Source organism: Aphelocoma coerulescens, chromosome 1 (assembly GCF_041296385.1).
Source record: "Aphelocoma coerulescens isolate FSJ_1873_10779 chromosome 1, UR_Acoe_1.0, whole genome shotgun sequence".
Taxonomy (NCBI): domain Eukaryota; kingdom Metazoa; phylum Chordata; class Aves; order Passeriformes; family Corvidae; genus Aphelocoma; species Aphelocoma coerulescens.
In genome coordinates, this window is record NC_091013.1 from 7,323,021 (window position 1) to 7,348,282 (window position 25,262).

Genomic DNA, 25,262 nt, shown 5'->3' on the forward strand with positions numbered 1-25,262 from the left:
CTCAGGAAAGCTTGTTTAAACAGGCCAGCTCTGTTCTAGGCCTTGCCTTAGCCTCCTGTCTGGGCAGGGCTCTGGTGGATCCTGTTGCGACTTCATGGCTCCTTAGATCTTGAAAGATGATAGAAAGTGAATGGTTTTTACCCTTCCATCTGATGCTATCATGATGCATTATTTCAGTGTCCCAAGTTCATTCTCCAACAGATTTTAACCATTCAAAGAGCAATCAAACTTCAACTCAAAGATCAGTTATTGCTGAAGGTTTTGTAACTTGTAGTATCAGGTGAGTACAGTGAGCATGTGTTGTAGTAGTGAGGGATATCTGTATACTAGAAAAAGAAGAAAATTCTTTAACTTTTAAAATAAAAAAATTGAAGCTTTTGTAAAATTTTCTTACAAGGTTGGGAGGTTTTTGTGCTTATTAATTATACTTTGTATAAATAATAGATTTGTGTCTCAAAATCCTTTTCCAAACTAGAGATGATGAATCAGATTTCATGACTACCAGCAGGCTACTGGTTTTATGTCATTTTTGTCATGTGAATCTTATCAGTATTTTAAAGATAAATTTGGGGTTATAAAACAACAAAACTAAGAAAATAGTCTGTAGAAGAAATGGTTGCTACATTTGTGCAGTATTTACATTTACGCTTCCATACAGTTTTCATTAACGTACGTTGTAACTGTCCTCAAAGTTTAATTTGGTGTATAACTTATACTTTTGGTACATGTGATTTTGCAAAAACTATTAAAAATGGGTTATGACAGATGTGTTGTCTGCTTTCATCATTCTTTGATTCCAGTATTCTTTGCTGGCAGCACGCAGCGCTTTTGTGTCTACAATTGTTCTTAAGTTGGCACAAGTATCACTTGAATAATATTGCTTGTGGTAACAAAAGGCTTTTAAGTGGATTTCAGTTTCATGATTTTCTGTGGCATTTGGGAAACAAAAGAGAAAAGACAATTTAATTTAATAAATTTTCAAGAATGCTGCAAAGTTCAAAGCTTTAAGCTCAGGTTCAATGCTAAAGGTTCAATGTTGTAAAAAATGTGTTGAGCTTTATTCTTTTTTCAGCTTAAGAATGTTATGATGCAATTTAGTCTGGTTTTAAATCCTTCTTACCTGGGAATTATGAATAGGCTATCCAAACTGACTGTAATATGTAGTATATATAAATATATGTAGAAATTGTATTAATTTCTCTGTGCTCTGAGGCCATTTTGTTTCCTTAATTAGTTGTTAATGAGGGAAGATTTATACAACAGGATGATTTAAGCAGCCAAGTCTTACTTCTCTGTGGTAAATGGAGACTGAGGTACTGTAGCTAATAAGAAAAAACAGGTGCAGTAATACAGCTATAGTTAGAAAGCATTTGGATGTGCAAAACATGTACAGTGTGCTTTTATTATCTGTCCAGATTTGTGAGCTCTACCTCATCACCAGTCCAGAACTGACCCTTTGGAGACTATCAGCCCCATTTTCCTGGCACTCCATTTCAGGGGTTGTTCATTTACATTTCCACAGCTTGTGTTTAGCTGGGCTAATAAATCCTCAAGAATCAGGGTCCCTGTGACTTTGAAGTGACCTTACATGGAGCTAACTCAGGTCCATCATGGTTTATTAATCCAGGTATTGACTGGCAGAGACTCTTCTGTATTGTCATGCCCTGAAGCAGCAGAGCTGCTATGCATATACTGCATTTAAGCTCATAAATTCTGCTAGAACCTGAGCCGACTTTTAATTCTGTTGCAGATGCATATACAACCTGCATAAACAGCTCGTGGATTTGCAAATTCGAGTTTTTATGTCAAAGTCACAGGTGCATAATTCATCTCCTTTCTAGAGTGCAGTGTTACACCCCTCCCTGCCTCGGTTTCTTGTCTTCCTGCTGCAGCATTCTGGAAAAGTGAGAACTGGTTGTGCAGAGTGAGACACACTGAACAGGTTGCTTCACCAGAAGAGGTTTGTGAGGGGAGGGAGGTCGGGCTCAGTTTGCTTCTTCCTTCAAGGAAGGGTAGGGAGAGCACCTTGTGCCACTCCCTGTGCTTCAGGTTATTTTCAGAATCCAGACAGGGCTACGTTCAGCCTGAGAGTCATGCTGTCATGTTAAGAGATAGTCTTAATTTTTGTTATGCAGACAGGAAAGGTGCTCTAAAAAATCTGTGGAATGGGTCAGGGCCCTCTTAACTCAGCTTTATGTTTCCATGTATCCCATCATGCCAGATATTCTTTATCCTAGACAGACATTTAACTTGTGAGGAAAGGAAATGTGGGTTACTTTTAACAAAAGAACCCTGCTAACAGTTTCTTACAGTGCTCTTGTAAAGTTGTTTAGAGGTTGCAGATTATCAGTTACTCTTCTAATGTGGTCTTCTAAAGTATGCCAGTGGATATATGCTTTAATAATTTCATATTTTTGCAAGCTTATTGTTGCTCTTTCACTTTAGAGCAAGAAAAATGGGCATAATTTATAAAGGTTTGTTCTTACTCCAGCGGATCATCATTTTGGATTTGGACACCAATGAAAGAAATTTGAACAAATTTGAGTCAAACCTTTTAGCACCTGAGAAAGGCTCATTTAATTTGAGACGGTTTTCTATGCAAGTACTTAAACAATCTTAGCTCTGTCTAGCAGGAGGAGCAATCCATTATTTACAGCTGGTTACTACAAGGCTTTATAGGTCCATGTCAGTCCCTCAAAATACCCTGTGACAGAGAAGGAAATTGTTGTGTATTACAATGTGATTCTTGCTGTTGGCATCGCATGAAAGTTCAGAGGCAGTGGGAAACTCTATCAAAATTTAATTTAAAAGCCATGCAGGTGTACTGTTTCCAAGTCCAATCTCCTACTTTGATACAATTTCCAAGGTCACAGTTTTTTTTGATAATCAAAATGTTTCTAACTCAACTTTTGCTAAGTATGAATTTTTGGCATTTTTTGCTTATCAACAGATAATAAAGAAGGGAAATGAAATATTATTTACTTAATGCCTGGATAAGATTAAAGAAGAAAACTGTCTGTATTGGTGAAGAAAAATTGTCCTTTAAATAACATGAGAAGTGTGTGAAAATTATGAAAGAAGATATTTCTCTGATGACCTGTAATTGTGCTAGGACTCAATTCATAGGCAAAGTTGTCACTGGATTGGTTCTTTATGGGGACATGTTACCTCTGTCAGCTTAATTTATTTTACAAAGAAAAGCATGAGGGACAGTTAGTAAAGATTTGTGGTATTTTCAGCCTGTTGTAAAATCAGAGACAGGTCGGGCACGTTAAAACCTTATTCCTAGAGCTGTGACATGAACGTTGCTAGAAACAGGTTTGAGCTCTGTTGCACTGCTTACATCATTAACATCTGATTTCTGTGGAATGAAAGGAGGGGGATGTATTTTAAGAGCATTGGTTTCAGAGGCTTGGAGGAGTATTGCCAATGCAAAAGCAGAAAAGGGAAAATGTGCTTCTTAAAAGCATTACAGACTTGGTATGCAGAAGTGCTTTATGGATATTTGGTAAGTAGCAAAGAGACTAGTTAAAACTTTGTTGGTTTGTTGGTAAGGAATCCTGAAAGTCCTGGTAAAATACATTCTGTATTGAATTTTTTTTAATTACTGAACTAAGAGATGCACACTGGTTTTACAAAACTTGCTTTATAACATGCCAGTTAACAAAGAAAACAAAAAAAAATTCTATGACTTTTGGTAGCAGTTGCGAAGGGAAGCATGTGCAGAAGTGGAACAAACCCAAATTAAATTTTTTCATATCCTGGATTATTACTGCTTGAGAAGAATTTTCTGGTTCCTGACATTGTTCTGTCACTGAACCAGAAAATAAGTTTTGCTAAGGTAGTTTTCTTCAGCATTCAGACATTACTCCACTACAGGATTTCCAAGTAGAACAGAATTGGCATCACTCTTACAATTGCCAGGTAGTTGCCTATTACTCGGGGTGCACTGTAGGTGCTGTTTGTGCTGAGTTCCATGTGCTGTGGAGGGACTTTCAGAATTCAGCTGTCCCTTACAGCAGCATTTACTGCAGCTTGTACAATTTTACCTGAGAAAAACTGCAGAGTAACCTGAGCTGTGTGCCAGCAGAAACACTGTCAGTCACTGAGCTACGTGGCACTGTGGAATTATAGTCACTTTGAGATGCTGGTTTTGCTTGGGTTGTCTAGACTTGGATAAAGGAGATGATTTCCTTTCTAGCATTAGTGTGCAACTGGTTTTGTATTGGCTGTGCTGAGCCCAGCAGTTCAAGACCAAAGGAACTTTGATCAAAGCAAACAAATACATTTTGTCTGTATGAGGAGCATCTTAGGCAGTCGTTCCCTTTTCTGAGTGCCTTTGGGCTGTTCCTGACTGTTAAGTTCAGTAGCAGAAGCAGTGTGATGGATTATTTAACCCCTCCTCGAGTAGGAGTTACAGACAGTTTGTCTAGACTAGCTGAATATGTTATGAATAGATTTCCTTTGTATCTTTAAAATACCAGAGTTTTTCCTGTAAAACTGAGATTCTTTATTATTATCAAAAAGTAAATTTGCCTGTCATTACATTTAGGTAAAGGCTAAGTCACAGAAGAAAAGACATTTCAAACAAAAAAAAAAACCAAAACCTTCAAATGTTAGCATGATCAGCAAGAAAAATCACTTAATTTTTCAGGATCAGCTAACATCCTTTTCTTGATAATGTTCCATTGCCTCCAAGGGCACTTACTTGATTTAATGTCATTACATTTTAGTACATGAGTACTAAAAACTCATTTAAAGGACTGCAATGTCTATAACCTTTAGTTAACCTGATCAGCCTAAGTGAATTCTGGCCAAAAGATGTAAACGTTTGGCATAAAAATGTTGTGCCAATCTAAGCATAACATTGGTAATAGTGCTTTTAGCACTTTCTGAGATACTGCATTACCTGTATTGCCATGGCCAAAGGCTGGAGAGAAACCATGAACACACACATATATGCACACACTCCTGCAGCAGAAAGAACCCTCCAGAAATGAACAAATGTACAAAAAATGAAACAAAGAACTCCACTCTGGGTGATTAACCTTTTAAAAAGGAGAAATTCCAGTGATTTAAACTGAACTGCTTGAAGGTTTTAGCTTTCTAAAGCTTTTTACTGGACTTGGTAGCAGTAAATGCAGACTGTGTTAGAGTTTATGGATTGAATGAAAAACTTCTGGCTTCTGTGGGCAAACTGTGTTTAAATATGTTTTGGCTGTGCCATACAACTCTGTGTGTGCAGTACAGTACTGGTGTGTGGCCATCAGCTGCGAAGGGCTCTGCTTAGAAGTAGAGCAGAGACTGGTCTTGCACAGAATCTGGATAAAAAGGCGCTTAGCACTGAATGTGTACCTTAATTATTTCAGAGTGGCATCTTTTCTTTGTTCTTAGGCCTGAACTGTGGGTACTAAAAAGCTGGAAGCAGAGGAATTTTCCAGCTTTTCTGCAGCATCCTGTGAAGTTTTCCTTTCTTACGCAAGCTAACTGAAAACAGTTTGAGGTTTTTGTAAACCAAGACTTCATCTTGCACCTGTGAATTGTTTTCCAGTTTGTTATGGTACATTGGAAGGTTGTTTTGAAATGGGTGTTGTAGAGTCTCAACCAATCGTTCTGGTACATGGTTGATCAAGGGACCAATAATATCATGCCACTCTTGCAAACCAAGTTATATAAACGAGTTTATAATTAATGAAATAATCCCATTTTACCCTGGACTTGAATTCTGTGTCGTTCTTCTCACCGTTCTCGGTACAACAGCGACATGAACTGTACTCAGCATTAATCAGATCAAGGGTATAGGACTGGCCAAACACAAAGCTCTCTGCGGCTGAATCGATGCAGGCTCCATTCGTGTTCAGCTGCTGACACCACGCAGATCAAAGCCGGAGCTGTGTTGCCACCTAGTGAGAAATCTGCAGGGACACATGTCCACGTGGAACTCCACAAACAGGACACTACCGAGGGAGAACAGAAATACCACCTGACTCACAAGTTCATCTCTCAGTTTTAATTTGAGGTTCAGTTAAATACATAAAAACATAAAACTAAGGCAATTTAGCATGTCCTGATAATACTGTGAAATCTGGTTTTCTGACTTTACTCGTTGGGAGAAGGGCAGCAATGTACAGACTGTTGAGATTTGACATATATTGTCAAATGTTTTAAGCCATTGTTGCTGTAATCTGGCCATTTGTTTCAATTGCTGGGCTGTCAATGCTGTTGTGCTCAGAGGTGTTTGTGCAGGTTCCCAGGACTTGCCAGAACCAGTTTGGTGGGAAAACAGCTCCAAGGGGGAGGGAAAAAGATTGTTTGCAGTTGAGGTGGATCGATTCCTCGATTGTGTTTATGGTGCAGTTGCACAAGCATTGCACCAGCATGAAGGGAGGGATGGAGTAGGAGTGGAGAAGGAGCTGACAGAAGAGGGAACAATTGCTGCATTTAGTGGGGCTGCATTTTTAAGTGTTAGTTTTCACTTCAAGAAAGCACAAACTGTGTAACTTTATGAAGTCACGGCCTTTGGTTATTTCAGTGAAGTCCACTGTGACCATACAGCTGAGAATTTTGCCAGTTCAGTGCTCCAGCCAGTCTGTAGCATTCTTTTATCAAATACACACCATGTGTCCAATTGTTTCTCTGTTTTATTATTGTTAGGTTTTAAAATTTCACGGCATATTCTGACAGATGTGCTTCTGCACCCACCATTCCACTTCCCTCTGCTAGAGAACTCATTGTATCACAGAGTGTTTAAAATTGTGGTTTGCAGTGTAAAAACCTGTGGTCTGTGGTACTTGGGAAGGTGTTGTGTTTCAGGCTGTTGCACGGTGCTGGGAAACAGGTGGAACATGGGATTTAATAAATGTGGTTATCAGTAGTCAACCTGCTTTCATAACTTGATTGATCACAACTTGAGAGTCAATGACTATTTTCAATTTCCTTTCATTAATTATTGAAAACAGTGCAACATTAGGAGAAAAGTGTTTCAGATTCTACAGCACAGCTTGCAAAATGTCTTCAGCAATTCCATTTCTGTACAGAATGCCAAACTCACGACAGAGAAAACCCTCCTTACTCCTTTTTAAGTTAATTTATGGAGTTTGTAACCCTACTTCTAATTATTATGTTCCTTCCTGGGTTTGTGAAGCACTTCAGAAGCTGCTACTTTGCTGCAGAGAGAACTACCAGCAGTATTTTGAAAGACAGATTGTGCATCTAATTAATTAAAAAATAATAATCCAGAAAGTGTTGCTTTCACATTCCTATGTTTCCTCTTTCTCTTTTCCCCTAGCCCTGAACCTGCTGTTAACCAAGAGGACCTAGAATGTGGAAAGTCTTAGATGAGAGATATCTAATCTTTGTTCTTCCTTGAAAAATGTTAAGATTTTTTTTCAAAGTGATGGGTGCTTTGTAAAAAGTTGCTAAAAGTTATCATTTAATTAAATGAAATTGGTTTAGATTGTCTGCAGTAGGCAGCTGTTAAATACTCTTTTGGGCATTCTTAAACATTTTTATTAATTCAAGTTGATTCATTTCCTAAAATACACCATCTTATTTATGAAGCATTGCTTATTTGCATGTCAGTAAAAATGAGGAAGTGAATAAACAGGGGAAGAGTTGCTGTCATGGACACAATTATGCAAACTGTGTCAGATACATTATTCTGGACAAGTCTGGTGGATGTATCCGAAGCTGAGAGAAAAGTGGGATTTTTTCACACCCAGTTTCATGTTCATCATAGCTGACAGTATAAATTGAGGAAAGAAAACTGCCTTTTAAGTCTCTCAAGACACCCAGCTCCAGCTAAAAAGCCATTAACATAGTTAGATTTATGTCCTAACACTGAGAAAGACTAGAGTAGCAAATGAAAGTTACTCAGAATTTAGGAAACACCTGTAAAGTCTTAATTCCACAAAATGAAGATTTTCATAGGTTTCTGCATGGAGATCTCAGAAAGGGAAATATTCACTGGAACTGCATTTTGTTGGTCTTGCTTCATGTCAACATTTTGTTTCCAAATGCTACAGTAGCATTAAAACAAAAGACACCGACAGGAAATGGATTATCTCACATTGGCACTGTACTTGTTGATTGACAGGGTGCTTTTATCAAGGGCAACTCGCAGCTACATGCCTTTGTTTCTTTTTGGTACATGTTTCAAGCATGTTTGCTAAGGTACAGATTGATTATGCAACACAGATTTGGTGACAATGGAGACACTTTCAGGGAAAGGTGTGTACTTGTGTTTTGCAACATCCTAAGCAGCACTAAATGCTGCTTTTCCCAGCCTTATTTACCTTCTCCTTCCATATTCCTTTTGTTTCTTTTAAGTTGACTTCTATAATTGAAGGTTGCTCATGAGCCCATTTCCCATGCTAAAACTGCAAAACACTGAGCCACTGGAGACAAAAATGATTTGTTTGGGTTTTTTTTTTTAACTGAGTTAACACTGAAATGGTTTGGTGTGTGGTGTGACAAGCTGCAGGCTGCTGTACAGTGGAACAGGGGGCAGGAATTTGTGTGGGATGAAGGGGGAAACAGGCAGCAGTTAAATCAGCTTGGCTACCACAGAGCCTCAGCCACCCCAAAGTGTGTGGGAGGAGAGGCAGGGAAGCTTTTAGTGCTTGTTGAGGCAACAAGTCATTAACTGGTCGGATGTATCTGTGTGATGAGGAGTTGCTCATATGTCCCAGGAAGACAGGCAGCGCTGTTTTAGTTAAGGGAAAAGGGAATACTTTCTTGTGGAAGAAAAAAAAAAAAAAAATAACAAATCTTTGGGGCAGAAACATTGCTGTGGCTCTGTAGTATGGGAGTTTGACTGCCAATGTCAATACAGGATGTTCCCACCTCCAGCTGCTCGTTCCTGTTGCAGTGTGTTGGCTGTGCTGAGAGCTTTTATGACTTCCCTGATGCATTATTAGAGTAATAAAGCCTAAAAGTAATTTTCACAGAGCAGCAAGAATGAGCAAAGAAAGGAGATAGGGAAATTTTTTAAGCCAGTTTTTCCCTGGAGGTTCACCTGGGTTTGAAAGTGTGACCTCAGGTACAGCATGATTGGTTAAACCGGAGTTTGGTGATGTGCAGCATGTTCCACGGTTCTGTTACAGGATGATTTGAGGCAGAGGTGTGTAGTATCTACTGCAGAAAGGGAATTAGACCTGGATTAAATAGAAGTGACAAGTTTTTGATAATGGGAAGGTGCAGGGACAGCTTTTGTGGGAAGAGGCTCAGGGCTGTGAGTTCCCAGACAACTCCAGTGGGCCAAAGATGAGTCCATGAGCCTTGTGTGTGGGGCTTCTGTGACAATATTTTTAAGGAGGAGCAGGAAACACTGGAGCAAAGTGTAGGGAGTGTGGAACAAAAAGAGGGAACACCAAGGTTAGGGAAGGAGGAGATTCACCATGGCAGAGCAGATGGAGGACTCTTGCTGGAGAGGAACCACTGCAGTGTGCTAAGTATGGTCATCACCCCTGCACCCCTCAGAGCTGGGGGCTGGAATGAAGGAGTGAAGTTTAGCCCATGAAAGGGGCAAGAAAATTTCTTGGTTTCATGTTTATCTTCTTGCTTTCCTCTACCCAAATCAGTAAGTATTTGTTTTAATTGGCAAAAAATAAGTTAACTTCATCAAGGCTGTTTTGCTGACAGTAGTAGCTGATAAGCAATCTTTTGTGTCATTATATCAATCCATTAACTTTTTTGTTCTTGTTACTTGTATTTTCTACCCCTGCCCAGCTGAGGGAAAGCCTGGGTGGGAGTTTAACATTTAGCAAAGGCTAATAATCCACAGGACAAAACTTGGTGTGTTTGTAGGGTGAAACAGCTGGGGCTGAGATCTCAGTGTCTGCCTTGTCCACGCTTCACATGGGGCATCAGGCACGTTTCCAAGGCACACAATTTGGCTTAGTTGTATCTGGAAGAATTCCATTTGGGTGGTCAGGAGCTTCTCCATGATGCTCACCAGAGGATGGTTGGTGAGAATGACATAACCAAGTAAACAAAGCATACTGATTTCCCTTTAAAACTTAGTACTACCACATGTATTTAAATTATATATAATCATATCTTGCTGTATGAAATATATAGAAGCATTTTAAGCAAGAAGCTTTCCAATGCAGATACTTCTTTTCAAAATACTGTCATACCCAAGCTGTGGCTTGAGAACTAATCCTTTAAAGGACTGAACCTGGAAAATCAGAATGGTGTATGTATAAAAATGAATTGTGTATACATAAAAGTGACATGTGTCTTCCATCTTGCTAAGAAACTTGGAGCTGTCTGTCCCCAAAAAAGATGGGGCTGCCACAGTCTGTGCATATCACTTTTAAGATAATGAAATGGTGCTATAATGCAGGCTGCTAGAGAGCATCTAATTCTTCCATGAATATACTTTGAAAATACGTTCAGTGCATTTGAGATGTTTTAAAACCTTGGGTATCAGATTTTGAAAGGAAATTAGGAGTTTGCTAGAATTGTCAGAGATGTGTAGGATATTAGGTTGTTAACTCCCATGGGAATTTTAAGTGATACTCATGTTTTATGTTTTCTATCAAAGACTGATATATCTTTGCAATTATTTAGAGCAGTTATCTTTTTTAGTGCTTCCAGCAATTCACTTTCAGTGTTGCTATCCACACATGAGGCTGTATTTTCTCTGTGTGGTGATCATGGCTGGGAATTCTCTTTTCCATCTTTGAACTTTTCTTCTTTTTTACCGAAGTCTGAACTTTGAAGCAATTTTAACAACTTTAGCGCCTCTCTAAATAATTAGCCAGGTCTAAAATGGAAACTTTAACATGTCTCCAGTTGCTAAAAAAACCTCAAAGTTTTGTAAACAGACTGAAATTCTGGAACATTTATTGGTAAGTTGTGTAAAAGGATAGCTTGTAAATGCTTTTCAAATTATGATGTGTGAAGTATCAGCCTGTGTGCTAAACAAGTTCAATGGAACATCACATCTTTTTCCCTATTTCTGGCTGTGTGACAATACCTTTCGTGCGCCTGGCAGAGAAACCTCTGAAGTTTGTGCTTTTAAAACTTGCAGTTCTGTTTATTATTGCTGTTGTCAATTATGTTTCATTTTGAAAAACGTGCTGACAGGGAAGGCTTAAAGAATGAACCAGAAAGTAATTTCTTCAGCCATATCAAGAAGAGAAAAATGAATAGATGAAGGGTTCAGGAGGGATTCAAATGAAGTTAAATAGTAGAGCAAGTAAAAGATGGCAGTTTGGTTTCTATTCCAAGATTTTGTCTGCCTATGGGTATATTCTTTCAGCTAAATATTTGTTTATTTGTGAAGGACACTGTTGTAAATATGGGACACATGACCATTAGCAAATGACACATCACCTCTTGCTGCTTTTAAAGCCAGCTTGCTCCATTGACAGACTCGAGTTGTCCTGAATCTTTTGTAGGTGTCTGGAATATGAAGGGCTAATGTGGATATGGGATGTGTGGATGTGGATATGGGACCCTTATTACTACACGACATGGCTCAAATACTCAGCAGAGGTTTAGAAAACTTAACAGGAGGTAGCAAATAGTTCAGACAGTGTTACATTCAGAATGATGCCACAGATGATAATGTGGCTCACAAGACAATGGGATTTTTCTTAGGAAGTCCTCAATCACCTGGTGCAGCCAAACATCTGCTTGGGTTTGTGTTGCATTCAGAACTGGAACCATATCTGTGGGTACTTGGGATTTTATTTACCTCTTGAACCTGTGGAGGTAAAATTTAATTCAGTCTGGTGAAAGCATTTGATAAAGGATTGAGTAGATGCGGATGTCATTTTTTTAAGTGAAAACAATGAAATATATGTGCCATCTCTGCCTTTTCTCCTTCTCCCCCTTCCTTTTTACTGTTCTTAGACATGACATATTTTGACCTTTGGGTCACGGTCCACATGTACTTCAGAATCCATCATCTCTTTTCTGCCCGGTGGCTTTGTTGAATCAGTGTGGTATGTACTTGTCTGTCTCTTTATACCTAGTTTTCTTCTTCTTAATAGGCCCACAGCTGAACAAGTCCCTGCTGTGTTTAAAATAGGACTTTGTTCTGCTCTTAGCCCCAAGACCCCTTAGTCATACAAAACCTTGTTCTGTAACTTCTGTTCATTTGTTTTTCTGTTTGGAGATTTTATATTCCACTTTGTTTCTCCTTCCTCTTGTGCTGGTGCTCAGTCTGTGAGCAATTGTTGCACTCATCCAATATTACACAGAGGAATGAGGGAAATGGCAGCATATACTTTCTTCCTTTCAGTTCTAATTCTCTTCAAATAAAGCCCACAAAATATTAATAAAGGAAGCAGCCAAAATAAACTATTTTGAACACAATTTTTGCCTGTAAATAAAGCATAACTTTCCTGTAATTTCCTGTTGGATATTTTCACTTGGCCTTCCATCTGAAATAGGTATCACATGCCTTGGTGAAGTGTGGTAGCATTAAAGTTATAAAGTAAGAGACAAAATAAAAGCAGCCTATTTTCTGAAGATCATAGTTATTCACAGAATCACAGTTTTTCATTCTCTTACACTGCCCCTGGGTGTGTTCATCTGTGATCCTGTTCAGGAAGGACTGGATGTGCACTTGAGTGATCCTCTCTGCCTAGAAAAGGGGTGGGAACCATTTGGTGTGAAATCGTTTCCTAATGTGATGGAAGGGAAAGTCACAGTGGGGCTTTAGTAGTTGCTCTGCATTAAGGTGGTGTAAGAACTGATAATGTGAGTATTTTCAATAGTGTGAGACATACTGCTGTTTCCTTAGGTTGTAGAACTTCATCTACATAAATAGATAGAGAAATAAAGGAGAAATTTTACATTAATTTCTTTAACAAAATTTCTTTGCCATCACTGAATGATACTTCTTTTTGCTGTTCTGCTTGCACTTCCTGAGGTGCTATTACATGATGGTTTCTAAAGGGTTGCTCTGACATTTTGCTTTTAGATTATATTTGCAAGGTTGTGAGGGAGGAAACACATGATGCAGGTGTAATATGAAAGTTCTGGTAACAAAATATGCACTTTGTGAATCTGAACATTTTTCTTGGATTGAAATTCAGTCATTTCCAAACTCTCAGCTTTTCTTTTGAATTTATAGATGGCTGGAAGAGCCAAAGTCTATCATAAATCTGAGTTACCTGTTAAATGCTTCACATGAAAGAATGTTCATTTTGCTGCTTGCATTTTTCAGTATTACTGATTCATGCTAAGAATGTAAGAGGGCACATTAAAATAGGGCATTTTAAATTTCTTTGTAGTGTAGCCCACTAATATGATTAATAGTCTCAAGCCAAGAAATCATATTTTTATTGCTCCATAAGTCCATATGTAGGTCATTCTTGAACAATGACCAATTGTTCAATTGAAAGAGAATAGAAAAGTAAAATGTCTACTTCAGAATTCAGACTGATTTTTTTCCTCACTTATCAAATTATCATCAAAGCTATTCACTCAAGATTTTGCTATTCTTTCTAGAATACAAGTAGATAAAAAAAGTTTAAGGATGGTTAAATAACAAAAATACCAACTTTGTTGTTTCAACAAAGAAGAAAGAAAATTAATTAAGTGTGGTTTGGTTTTTTGCATTTCTTTATCTGTAGAAGGATTGATTTGTGATCAGAAAAAGTGGGAATGCTGTTTAAAACAAAATCTCTCAAGGTTTGAGGGATTTCAGAGTGGTTTCTGTTCCTCTTTTTAGTTGCAACTTTTCCTGCTTTCTTTATTCTTCTCTAGAGCAGAGATGCAAACTAATATATGCTGATTAAAATTTATGCCAGTGTCATTTCATATATTGTGATTTTAAAATAAATATTATTAAAGAAGAGAATACTCATTATTAAAGGAGTAAGCAGCAACAAATTTAAGCATAAGGAAAATACTTCTTTACTTATGAGGGTGATCAGGTATCACTGTAGGTTTCCTGGGCAGGTTACAGAGTTTCCACACTTGGACACGTTCAGAGCCCAGCTGGGTGTGGGCTTGGACAATCTGCTCGAGTTCACCTTGCTTTGAGCAGAGAAATCCGAGACCTCCAGTTATGAATAATAGTTCTGTAGTGCTGTTAAAGAGCCTGTCTTCTGCATTGGGAGGTAATTCTGCAGTAGTATTTAATATTTAGGATGAAAATCTTGGTGTAGTCTGCAACCTTACATTAAAGGAACTTACTTCTATAGAGTCCTCAGACTATGACCAAGGAGATCTTTTATTAATATATGAATTCAAGAATCTCTTAAGTTTTGAGAGCTATATAAGTATTTTAATTAAGCATAATTAAATATCAGCTTGTCAGTGTTCTTTATAAAGATTAATTAATATGTTAGAAATTTCAAATGTGCCCATCTTTCCAAACATTGTGTTCTAAACAGCTTGAATTTATAGCTAATCTACAACTACTTTCTTCTCTCCCACAGATCTGAAGAGAGAAGCCAGTATTTGTCACATGCTGAAGCATCCTCACATTGTTGAACTGTTGGAGACATACAGCTCAGATGGAATGCTTTATATGGTCTTTGAGTTGTAAGTTTCTCTCCTTGATTTTATCTTCTTGTGGTATCATTTGCTAAATAAAATCCTAAAAGTATCTCTGCTCACACCTGCAGGTTTTGTAGCTCAGAGGTCTCGAGTGCTTTAAAAATACTTATTTCTGACAAGTACAGGTTGTCCCAAATAAAAAAAAGTTGTCCCACTGTCTAAGTGGTGAACACCAGGGTTTTCTAAAGACAGGCATGATCTTTATAGTTGGCTGCAGGGTACAAGAGAACAAGTTGAAAATCTGCTGGTAGACATTGCTGCCTTTTCCTGGTCTTAAAATCAAGAATCAAACACGGTTAGAAGGGAAAAAGGGATTTTACCTTGATATTTATTTTAAGGATCCTTAGGTGCACTACGTCCCGATGGAATGCACCTCCATGCACACCGCAATGCACACCCCCAAAAGATCTGGTATAACATTATAGGTTTTACTAATTAGCACATCTATTAAAGATTCCCCAATGAGAGGCTCGAGTGAGCCCCCCTCCCCAAGGAACCTTCCCCTGGATGGTTCTATCTGAGTTTACAGAATGTGTTCTGGAGAGGACCTTGGGCTCTGGGGCACACTGATCCCTGGCTATGAAGCTTCTAAAATGTTGAGTCTCCTAGCTGAGCAAACAAGTCCAAGAATGTAGGCAAAAAGCACTAAGAATACAGAAGTTGTAAAAAGGATAACAGGGGTATAAAAAAAGGGAAATAAATTATCATGGCATCAACATCATCTTTGTGTAACTGGGGTTATTCTGTTCCAGTTGTGAAGTTTTGTTTCTTTTTTTCCACACTGTTGCTTCTTTAGCACTGCTTTTCTATTATTAGATAAGAAAGTAAAGTTACTGGTGTATTTAAGTATTCTTGTAAGTCAATGTACCTGTTCACAATATATGAAAAGAGGCTTTTATCTAAAATATTTGTTTTGGAAGTTTGAATGTACGAGTTTAGTTGGAAAAGTGAAAAAAACATGACTTTTCAGCAGTGGATAGGTATTTTTATTCAACATAAATAAATAAATAGGGGCAGCCCTGAAATCACCATACTCTTTCTTTGAGGGAAAATTATTCGTCCTTCCTGAGTTAGGTTTTATCTAAATGGGAAGGACACAACCAGACATGTGGAATGGTCTTTCTCTCTACCTACCAGCTCTTCTTTTTATGCTCCCCATATATTCTTTCCTAATCAGTCTGGGCATATGTATTTGTACCTCTTAAATTTCTCTGCCCTTCCTCCATTATGTTTTCTGATGCATTTGAGCTGCTGATACTGGAGTAACCACATCATGTTAGGTCAAATTGGCTTGTCCACTAGAGCCAAGAATTTGATTTGAAATATCCACTTGCCACTGAGGTAGTGGAAAAGCCAGTGGTAATGGCAAAAAAAATAGGTAAAGCAGAAAATTATTGCTTGCAAGTCTTCTGATTTTTTTAGATGAGTTTATAAACTTAGGGTTTTGTGAAATAATTGTTCTATGCTTTCCTCTCTGTACATTTTGATTCAGTACTGACTTTGCTTTTTATTTTGTAAATCCCAAAGCATGGACCAAGGGACTTTAATTACCCTATTATGAAATAATTATGTACACCTTGGGGAGACATAGTCAGATAATTAACAAGATTTTGAAATGGAAGAAAGGGTTTGCTTCTATTTTTACAATGCTGATAGCTCAGAAATATGAGACAAAAGCAGTAATTATTTTTTAATGACAAGCCTATTATAATTTATGTTTGTACACACAGAAAGCAAGTCTGAACAATTAGAATTACTACACATACACTGCACCTGACTTCAGGCCACATGAAAGAAGGAATTACAAAGCTAAATTGTTTGAAGGATAATGATTGTTTATCATATGTATGTCCTTGTCTCCTTTGTACACCAAAAACATCAGTCTTTTGTAGCAGTGATAGAAAATGAGGCTGCAGGAACACCTGTGCTCAAAACATGACAGGGAGTAGAAGAACTGTGGGCAGGATGTGTTGTTGTGCTGGAGGGGATGCTTTGGTAAAGTGATTCAGCAGCAGACTGGTGTTTGTGTGGAGTGAGACTGCATTGTCTGAGGCTGGGCAGGTTAGGGGCACACTCTGTAATTGTGACCATAAGAACAAACTTGGAGCTAGCAAAAAAGCATCTCTGTAAGTGTAGGTAACTCATTTCCCCCCATACTGCTTTCTGCTCATTATGCTGTTATTGTAACGAGCTCAACTGATTCGCAGCAAATTTCTGTCTACAGTAATAAAATACATTTCATTAGGGTCTAGTTACTCTGAAATTACTGAAGAGGGGAAGACAACACAGATCTGCAGAGGAGACATATGCCTAGCTGTGATGAGTGATTTGTGGGCTGACAGGTGCTTTGCATGAAAATTAAGGCAGGCCCAGCATGTGAAATGCATGGCATAACCAAAGCTAAAACTCTGTGCCATCACTTGTACGTGAATGATGCATTGGTTCACTACTGCTTCATAGGCTGTGAGCTGCATGCCACAGCTGCTAGGAGGACTCTGAGTATCTTGCCAAACCTATTGATACAGAGTAAGTTGAATAAGTGAATGTAGCATGCACCTGGTAACAACAGATTGAACCACTACGAAAATGTACAATTTGTGCCCAATTTTGAAAACTTCCGTGAAAAGAAACATTTAAAAAATCAAGGCATGTTTCACAGAAGCACTGATGAACAGTACCAATGAGGTTTAACACCAAAAAATGAGCTCTGTTTTTAATAAGGGGTTTTTAAACCCCTTATTCACACACAAACTCAACGTGAGATATGGGCCATATCTCACGTTAACATAGGCTGCATGGTGCCACTGGAATAAACTGCAGTGAAGCAGTTGTTCGTAATAGATGAAGTGCATGTGTAGAGTAAGAAGCAGACCCTCTCCCAGAAAGTCTTATTGCTAAGATAAAAATACTATTTTAGAAGTATTTAGATGTTATTGCATCATAAATGAGAGAGGGTCTGCCTCTGCAAAATTATTTCCCTCACACACACCCCAGCTGTCCCCCCAGATGGACTCTTTGCTCTGACAGAAGTGATCCCTTGGAGGTTCTAGAGACACCTTACATCTGAGAAAGGCCAGCTCTCTTCTCTATAATACAGTTGCAATTTTCTTTCCCATACTTGGTGTTATTTGCTGGCAGCTGTATAGAATCATGGGGTCATTTAGGTTGGAAAAGACCTCATAAGATCATCAAGTACAGCCATTAACCCAGCACTGCCAAGTCCACCACTAAACCACGTCCCTAAACTCCACATCTACACATCTTCAAAATAACCCCAGGGATGGTGACTACACTGTTAAACTGGGCATCCTGTTCTCATGACTGACAGCCCTTTCAGTGAAGAAGTTTTTACTGCTATCCAATGTAAACCTCCCCTGGCACCAGTTGAGGCCATTTCGCCTCTTCTGATTGCTTTTGTTACCTGAGAGAACAAACCGACCCTGACCTGGCTACAACCTCTTTCAGGCACTTGTAGAGACTGATGAGGTCCCCCATGAGCCTCCTGGTTTTATTTAGAATACTGTTTTCTCTTTGGTATACAAGTGTCACTTTATATTCTATTGCTTATTACATTTTTCCTAATGATCATTGATTTTTGTCAGTGAGAATACCTTGAGAAGGGTCAGAGCTACTTGAATTATTTCTAATATTTCTAAAAGGAAGCATATATACATTTCAAAGGGTCTGAAAACTAGATTTCAGACTTACAAATATGTTATTTGTAGTCCATCCTCAGTATATATGGACTGAGAGTATTTGCATGCTGAAGAGCTCAGATACAGGAGCAGTGAGTGCATTGCAAATACCTTGGTATCTGGTCATTGGCAGAATATTGTCTCACCACTATACATAGGTGGGTTTGTTTTTCTTAGTGCATTCTAAGAGAGATTTATCTCTTGGGACCTTAGAAGAACGGATGTGTTAGGCTTTAGCAGTTAGGATGTGTAGTTGTCTACATAGAGCTTTGCCATTTAATGTAGCTAACATGTAAAAATGCTTCAGGTTTAAAATCTCAAATTCATAAAAGCAGTACTTAACAGGGTTGCAGTTGGTTTATTGAGGTAAGTGAAGATGGCAAATATATAAAAACTGTCGAGTTGTGAAGGGAAAAACACCATCATGCACAAGCCTTCAACACATGTGGTACAAGCCTCAATAAACTCAGTTATGAGAAATATGTCAACTCTTAATTTTTTATCTTCTTTTTATTAAGTAATAAGTCAGTTCCCTAAATGAAGCTGTGCATCTAAGGCTTTCTCGTTTTTCATCAATGAATTAAATTGTAGGCCCCATCCTAATAGGTCTGCAAATCCAAAGCTATCATACCCTCTAGTATGAAAACACAGATCTCTTCTGCAGTGTGCTATTCTTCAGTCACTGCTGGTGTCAGAGCAGATTTCTGTATATTTATATTTATATTTACTTATTGTGTGTAGATACAGAGATATATAAATATGTAAAATACATTGGTGCCGGTCTGTTCATGTCCCTGCCGTGAGCTCCCTCTGCTGGTGTCAGGGAATTCTCTCAGGTTAACAACCGTGTTGTGGTTTTTTCCCAGATTTTTTTTGCATCATCCACTTATGTCTTCAGTGTGAATATACTTGTATGTTTACTTCAGTGGATTTTAACTTTTCTTTTTGTCTTTTTTTGTGGTTTTCACATGCTTATGCTGATAGTTGCAAACCCTTGAGACTTCCTGAACTTTCATTCCATCAGTATTCCAAAACTTTAATGCTCTTATATCATACAAGGCTTTCAGTTTCTGCAAAGTCATCTTGTAAGTGGTTGAGCTATTGCTGAATTTTTTGTCTATTGGTTCACTGAATTTTCTGGGATTTCTTGTAACTGGAGTTGACTGGCTTTTTTTCAGCCTCAGGCTAGACAAAAGTCTCATGATTTTCAGGTAAAATTCAGTATCATGTATTAAATGTGTTGTATCACATGGGGTGACACAAGGCCTCTGTATACATGAATCAAAATCTACTCTTAAAAAAAAAAGCTTTTCATTGAAAAAATAGTCAATTGAAGTCAGAGATTAAAATACACCTGACACATATTTGTGCTTGGGAGGCCAACAGAGTTCATCTTAGTGGAGTGAAACTTTCAAATGTATTTGCCAGGAAGAAATTCAAACTTCCACTTACTGTTACAAAATTTCAATGAAAAATGCTGGTATCTGTAAGTGGGAAGTAGGAATACATGTTAAAGACTGTGCTGATTATAAACACCTCATTTAATAGTAAAGTTAATGTAAAGAAATTACACTATTCTCTCCATGTCTCAGAAACTATTGATGCTGCTTAAAAAGCTTGAGTGCCTCTGGATCTTTAATTTCACTGACTTGTTATAAAGTACAGATAATTAGTCTTCTAAAGGGTTCTGCTTCTTCATGAGAATGACATCTCCTTATTTTTGGTAGCTGATCATATATTTTGTGTATTCTACATGCGAGAAAGAGTTGAGAGGCTGACATGAGGGATTTTTTCCAGTGACCAGTGAAATCCAGGCTCATGCTGCTCTCAGTGAACTTGCCCCATGGCTACTGTACAGGACTCTGATATTCTCTGGGTGATGTTTAGCCCTGTATGCAGACTTGGTGTAGGGAATTGTGCAAGACAGAAAAGCTGCTGGGGAAAAAACCTGCAGAGGAATATATTGATGCAGTGAAGAACAGCCATGGTTTGGCAGTGTGGGGTTCTTTGCACTCTTCAATATGTTTTTCTTTTGGTTACCAGTCCCTCTTAGAGTTGGCAGTGCTCTATCCACATGATAGTGTATTTTGCATGAGGGAGACCTTTGGGATTTATTTGGGAATTAAAGCTTCTGCACATGGCTTGTGACTCCCTAAGCAGAAGTTTGGCATGGAAGGTATGTAACAAAGCAGAAGTGATGCTGCTACTCTGAACAGCTTACTGAAACAGCCCTGGGAATGTTGGCTATCCAGATACCCTGGAAATTCTGCCTTCTGGGTTTTTTCCCCCTTGAGTCTTTGTGGAGGGGAAAAAGAAAAGGTGTGAAGGCTGAAAATGTCATGTTGATATTTTTGCAAGTGCCTTATTAAACATGAGTTATGTGATTTTTATTGTTTCTGTTAACTCTTGTTACTTTCTTCTTGCCCCATCAGCCTGTGAACATTTCTAGATACCAGTCTGCCCTAGGTCCCTTTCAGGAGAGGGAAAAGGAGGGCAGCACCAGCCTGCTTTCATTTTAAGAAATGGCAGCATAATTTCTGCTTAAGGTCTATGAATATATCTGCATCTAAAGTGTAATGCTGCTCATTGTGGGAAGTTAGATGATCAGAAAGATGAGGGAGAAGAGGAAAAGGGTATCAAGTTTCAAAGCTGGTGATACAGTATGTGGGCTGTCAGTGTTCTCAGGTGTCTATGAGCTGTAAAATCTCCTCTTGGCTGCTTAATTATCCAGAGGAGAATGCCAACTGGCAAGACTATACTGTATTTCTAGAGTATTTTCTAAAGTCTTCATTTAAAATTCAAATTGAGTAACGTTTTTTATTACTACAGTCGTTAGTATAGAGTTGCACTTGTAATGCTTATAAGAACACACTTAACCTAATATTAGGAGCTAATTGTTAAATTGCAGTGTCCTCTTTGCAGGGCATTGACTTTTCTTGCACACCTTGTTCAATGACCAGTTTAAGCAATAAAGTAAATGTTTGGTATTGGTAATGTTTTGAGAGAACTCTTACATGACTTGAGGGACATAAATTGGTTAACCTGTGGCAAGCCATTTTCTATTAGTTTATCCATTAAATGTTGTTTTAATGAGTAATGCACTGTACGTGTATCTAGATTTTTTTATGTAAGATTCATGTAAGGGAAATAAATAGATTTTTTAAGCATTTTTATGTAATTGATTGTAGTTATCAGTTTTAAGCATTTTTGCCTCTTTTTACCTGCAGTATGGATGGAGCAGACCTGTGTTTTGAAATTGTGAAGAGAGCAGATGCTGGATTTGTCTACAGCGAGGCTGTAGCCAGGTATTTATTATAATTTTAATTGATCCCTCAGGATAAATAGAAAAGAGTGGAATATACTGTTGTACAATCTGTTAGCTACAAGTTGAAAGTTGGAATACTATAAATAATCCTGTTTCCACACTCTAGATGTTTATTGCAATAATTAGCATAATCAAAGTAGAATTTTGGTGCATTTTGCCATATACTAGTTACAGATTTAGATGAGATTACTGAGTAAAACTGTATTTCACATCCAGTACTTAATTGGCTGTGTTTGCCTTTATGGATCTCTCCTATGATGGCATTAAGTGACTTGCCTGACAGGTGGGAGTTTTACTGGTCTTGCTAGATGGAGTTGGTTTGGCTGTTTCTTTCCTATGTATCACTGTGTTTATGGTCACTTCACCTTTTCACTTACAAGATTAACTAAGATGAAAGAGTCTATAAAATTGCAGAAGGATAATAAAACCCACTGTCCTAGTGGCATGTTAGTTGAGCTCAAAGCCCACAATATTCTTTGTTTGCTTTTCTCAACACTGTAGATTTTTTGGTTGGAGGAGGCATCAAGGTCTGTATTTCACCCTCCTGCTCAAGGCAGGGTCAGCACAGCATTTGAATCATGTTGCTCAAGTCTTTTTCCAGTGGGGTCCAGAATACCTCCAAGGAGGGAGATTCCACAGCCTCCCTGGGCAGCTTGATCCAGTGCCTCATTATGTCCCTAGGGACAAAATATTCCCTATAACCAGCTGGAGCCTCCAGAGGACAAGGATTGCCTCCCTTAGCCCAGAGTAATTCTCTGATGCAGCACAGGATGCTGCTGGCTTTTTTGGCTCTGCTGTGGTCAGTGATCTGTTGGGGCATCCTTTGGACACTGGGGAGGAAGAGGTTGTTCTCCAATCTGCATCAAACAAGTCAAGGCCTTGGTCCGATCCTTTTGCAGATAAATCAGGCACTGATACTCACTTTTTTCCTTCCTGTTTTCCTTTGTGATTTGTTATTAATAAAAAGGGAGGGTCCCTGACTTCCTTGTCATATCAAGCAGAATTATTGAACATTTGAAATCTTCACAAAAACCTGGAAAACACAGATTTTTCTTTTCTAATTTCCCTCGGCTTCAATCAGAATAATTCTCAAACTTTAGGTTGTAATATTCACTATTATAAACACAAAGTCCACTCTACAGAACTGTGTGTATTTGGGGTTAAATTGGTTGATTAGTTTTATACAGTTAGACTCTTAATACTTAGATTGTTACATGTGTATAGTAATTTTTCCCTGCAGGTTTGTCATGCATAATGTGTTTGTTTTTTCAGTCATTACATGAGACAGATACTGGAAGCTCTACGTTACTGTCATGATAATAATATAATTCACAGGGATGTGAAGGTAAGGGGGTTTAATTACTTTTTTTTCTGCACCACAATAATGCAAACTACTGAATTTCAGTTTCTGTAATTTAGAGGAAGAGAGGTGCTGTAGAAAAGGATTCTATTTGCTGGGTGTGTTTTTACTCTTATTTTGTCATGTAAGATTAAAGCCCACCCTAATTCCATCAATACAGAACATTTAGGAGGTCTGTATTCACAAATTACATGTGCATTTGATTACAACTTGCTTTGAAAGTCAGTTTAATTTCTAGTTTTTGAATATTCATATGGAATCTGCTTGCATTTTTTTCTTGTTAGGAAAATGTGTGTATAAATTAATTGCATAAATTAAACTGGAACTGGTAGTTTATTGGCATCAGTTTGAGAGCATAATGACAGTCCTCATTCACAGTAAGATTTCATAGAGATGCACAGGCTTAAATGCTACAATATTAGTAATATTATCTACTTCTTGGAGACAGTCCAATAAACATTTATTATTATGAAAATTTCTCTAATACAGATAAGGAGGAGAGGAGAAATACAGTGTTTAAGACCAGCATATGTACATACTGGTTTTGATCTGGTAAATTTTATACTGTTTCTATGGATATTTATGGAAGTAGTTTATCCCAAAGTACTGCAATGTAAGTAGTTGGGAGTTTTAACCCAAGTGGGCTTGACTCTCTTCAATCTGAATATGCATATTATTTGTTAATGTCATTGCCTAAAATAGTTATTCCCACTTCTCGAAGAGTTTGGTTTCATCCAAAGTGAGTCAAGTCTGTAGGAATTAAGGAAAATTCTAACAAGCTCCGATGGTGCAGTTTGAGAAATGGCTCTTGGAGTTTAATGAGTAGAGAAGATTGAGAGAGGGTAAACTGTGCTTCAAACTGCTGCAGGTGACCTGTGAGGGGAGAGAGTACAGACACTGAACTGGTGATTTTTATAAGGAGTCATTTGGTCTTCTGTACCCAGACATTGCAGACCTTTCCCAAACTCCTACTCCTTTCCTTTTAAAATCAAGACAATTACTATGTAATAGGCTTTCTTTTTTTAAGGTTGGTGTTTTAATAGTAGTGTCTTAGAGCAAATTCTAAAAATGGGCTCTTAATTGCTGGTAGAATGTCTCATCTTGTTCTGTCTTGAAGAGTCTAGGTACTTGTAATTGTTTGGTTTTGGTACCACATGAATTTCGGAATTAACATAATCTTTATGTTTCTGCGTCTTCATGAAAGCTCCACTTGTTTTTCTTGGACCATATTCTTGAAAAAAACCAAGTTTCAGCTTCAAGGGTCTCTGAAGGAGGCCAGTTTCACTGAGGGTAAAGTGGGAATTTATTTTAGTGCTTATCTGGTCTCTTAGAACCTCAGAATCACAGGGTTTTGGTTTTTTTTAAATACCATCCTTAGAAATGAACCTGTTCAAATTACATGGGTTAGAAAAAAGTGTTTAAAGTATCAGTCTAAAGCAGTGTAAACCAACAGTATTTTGTTTTGGCAAAAGCAGTGCAGAGCTACAGGGTTTGGGTGTAAAACATGTTAAACTAACTGCAGTATCCAGGCTCTAGATGTCACTGTAGACATTGTTTTGAAAGGAAGCAGACTAAATGACCACTTTCCAAATTAGCTGAATAAGTGAAAGTGCTTTATTAAAATCTGTAATGTTGATATAGTCATGCTATTTTTCTCCCTTTTAGACTTTCTGAATGTTATTTTGAAATGTAAAATGCTTGGTTGTTTGCTGCTGCCCAGGAAAATTGGCACCCTATAGCCCATGAAAGGTTTAGGTGTCTTGTAGCTGCTTTTGTGCTCCCTTAGCTCCTGGCTATTTAGGGAGAGTTAGAAAGTTTAGATAAAATAAAGTTTGCTGTAGTCTGGTGCCAGAAACATCACCTGACTTGTCCAAGTCCAGCCTGGGACAAACTCCCTGTGCCCCACATTCACCTCTGATGACAGAATCAAAACATTAAAGCTTTCATAAGATGGTCTGCTGTTGCCTTAACTGCCCTCGCTGCTCTGTGAGACCAGATGTTTCTTGAGCATGGGTATATCACTTGATGCCCTTCAACATTGCTTAAAGGCTTTATAATCAGTGACAATTCCACATTTGCTTCACCCTCAGTTAATGTGATCCTGCACTGCTTGGAAGCTGGATCACATTGTAAAGGAAAACAGAAGGTGCAGGAAGGTAGAAAACTCAAAACAGCTGTGCCTCAGAAATGTGAATGTCAAGAACTTTTTCTCTTACCACAACATTTGTTCCTGTTCTGCCAACCTACTGACACAGGACTCCGCCATTCTTTTCATTCTGTCATAACCTTGCTGTGTCAGGAATACCCAGAAGGTGGCTATTGAAAGTGGCAGCATTGAAAGGGAGTCTTTTCCATT

The 25,262-nt window shown here is 38.1% G+C and overlaps 1 protein-coding gene across 8 annotated transcripts in view; it reads left to right on the forward strand.

Moving 5' to 3' along the window:
• Positions 1-25,262, forward strand: part of CASK (calcium/calmodulin dependent serine protein kinase) — a 188,018-nt gene that overhangs the window by 65,042 nt on the left and 97,714 nt on the right. For all 8 annotated transcript variants that reach the window (XM_069025606.1, XM_069025686.1, XM_069025205.1 and 5 more), the window contains 3 exons: positions 14,406-14,511; positions 21,449-21,526; positions 22,819-22,891. In XM_069025606.1, the coding sequence (XP_068881707.1) occupies positions 14,406-14,511; positions 21,449-21,526; positions 22,819-22,891 (257 nt within the window). The remainder of the gene's footprint in view (positions 1-14,405; positions 14,512-21,448; positions 21,527-22,818; positions 22,892-25,262) is intronic.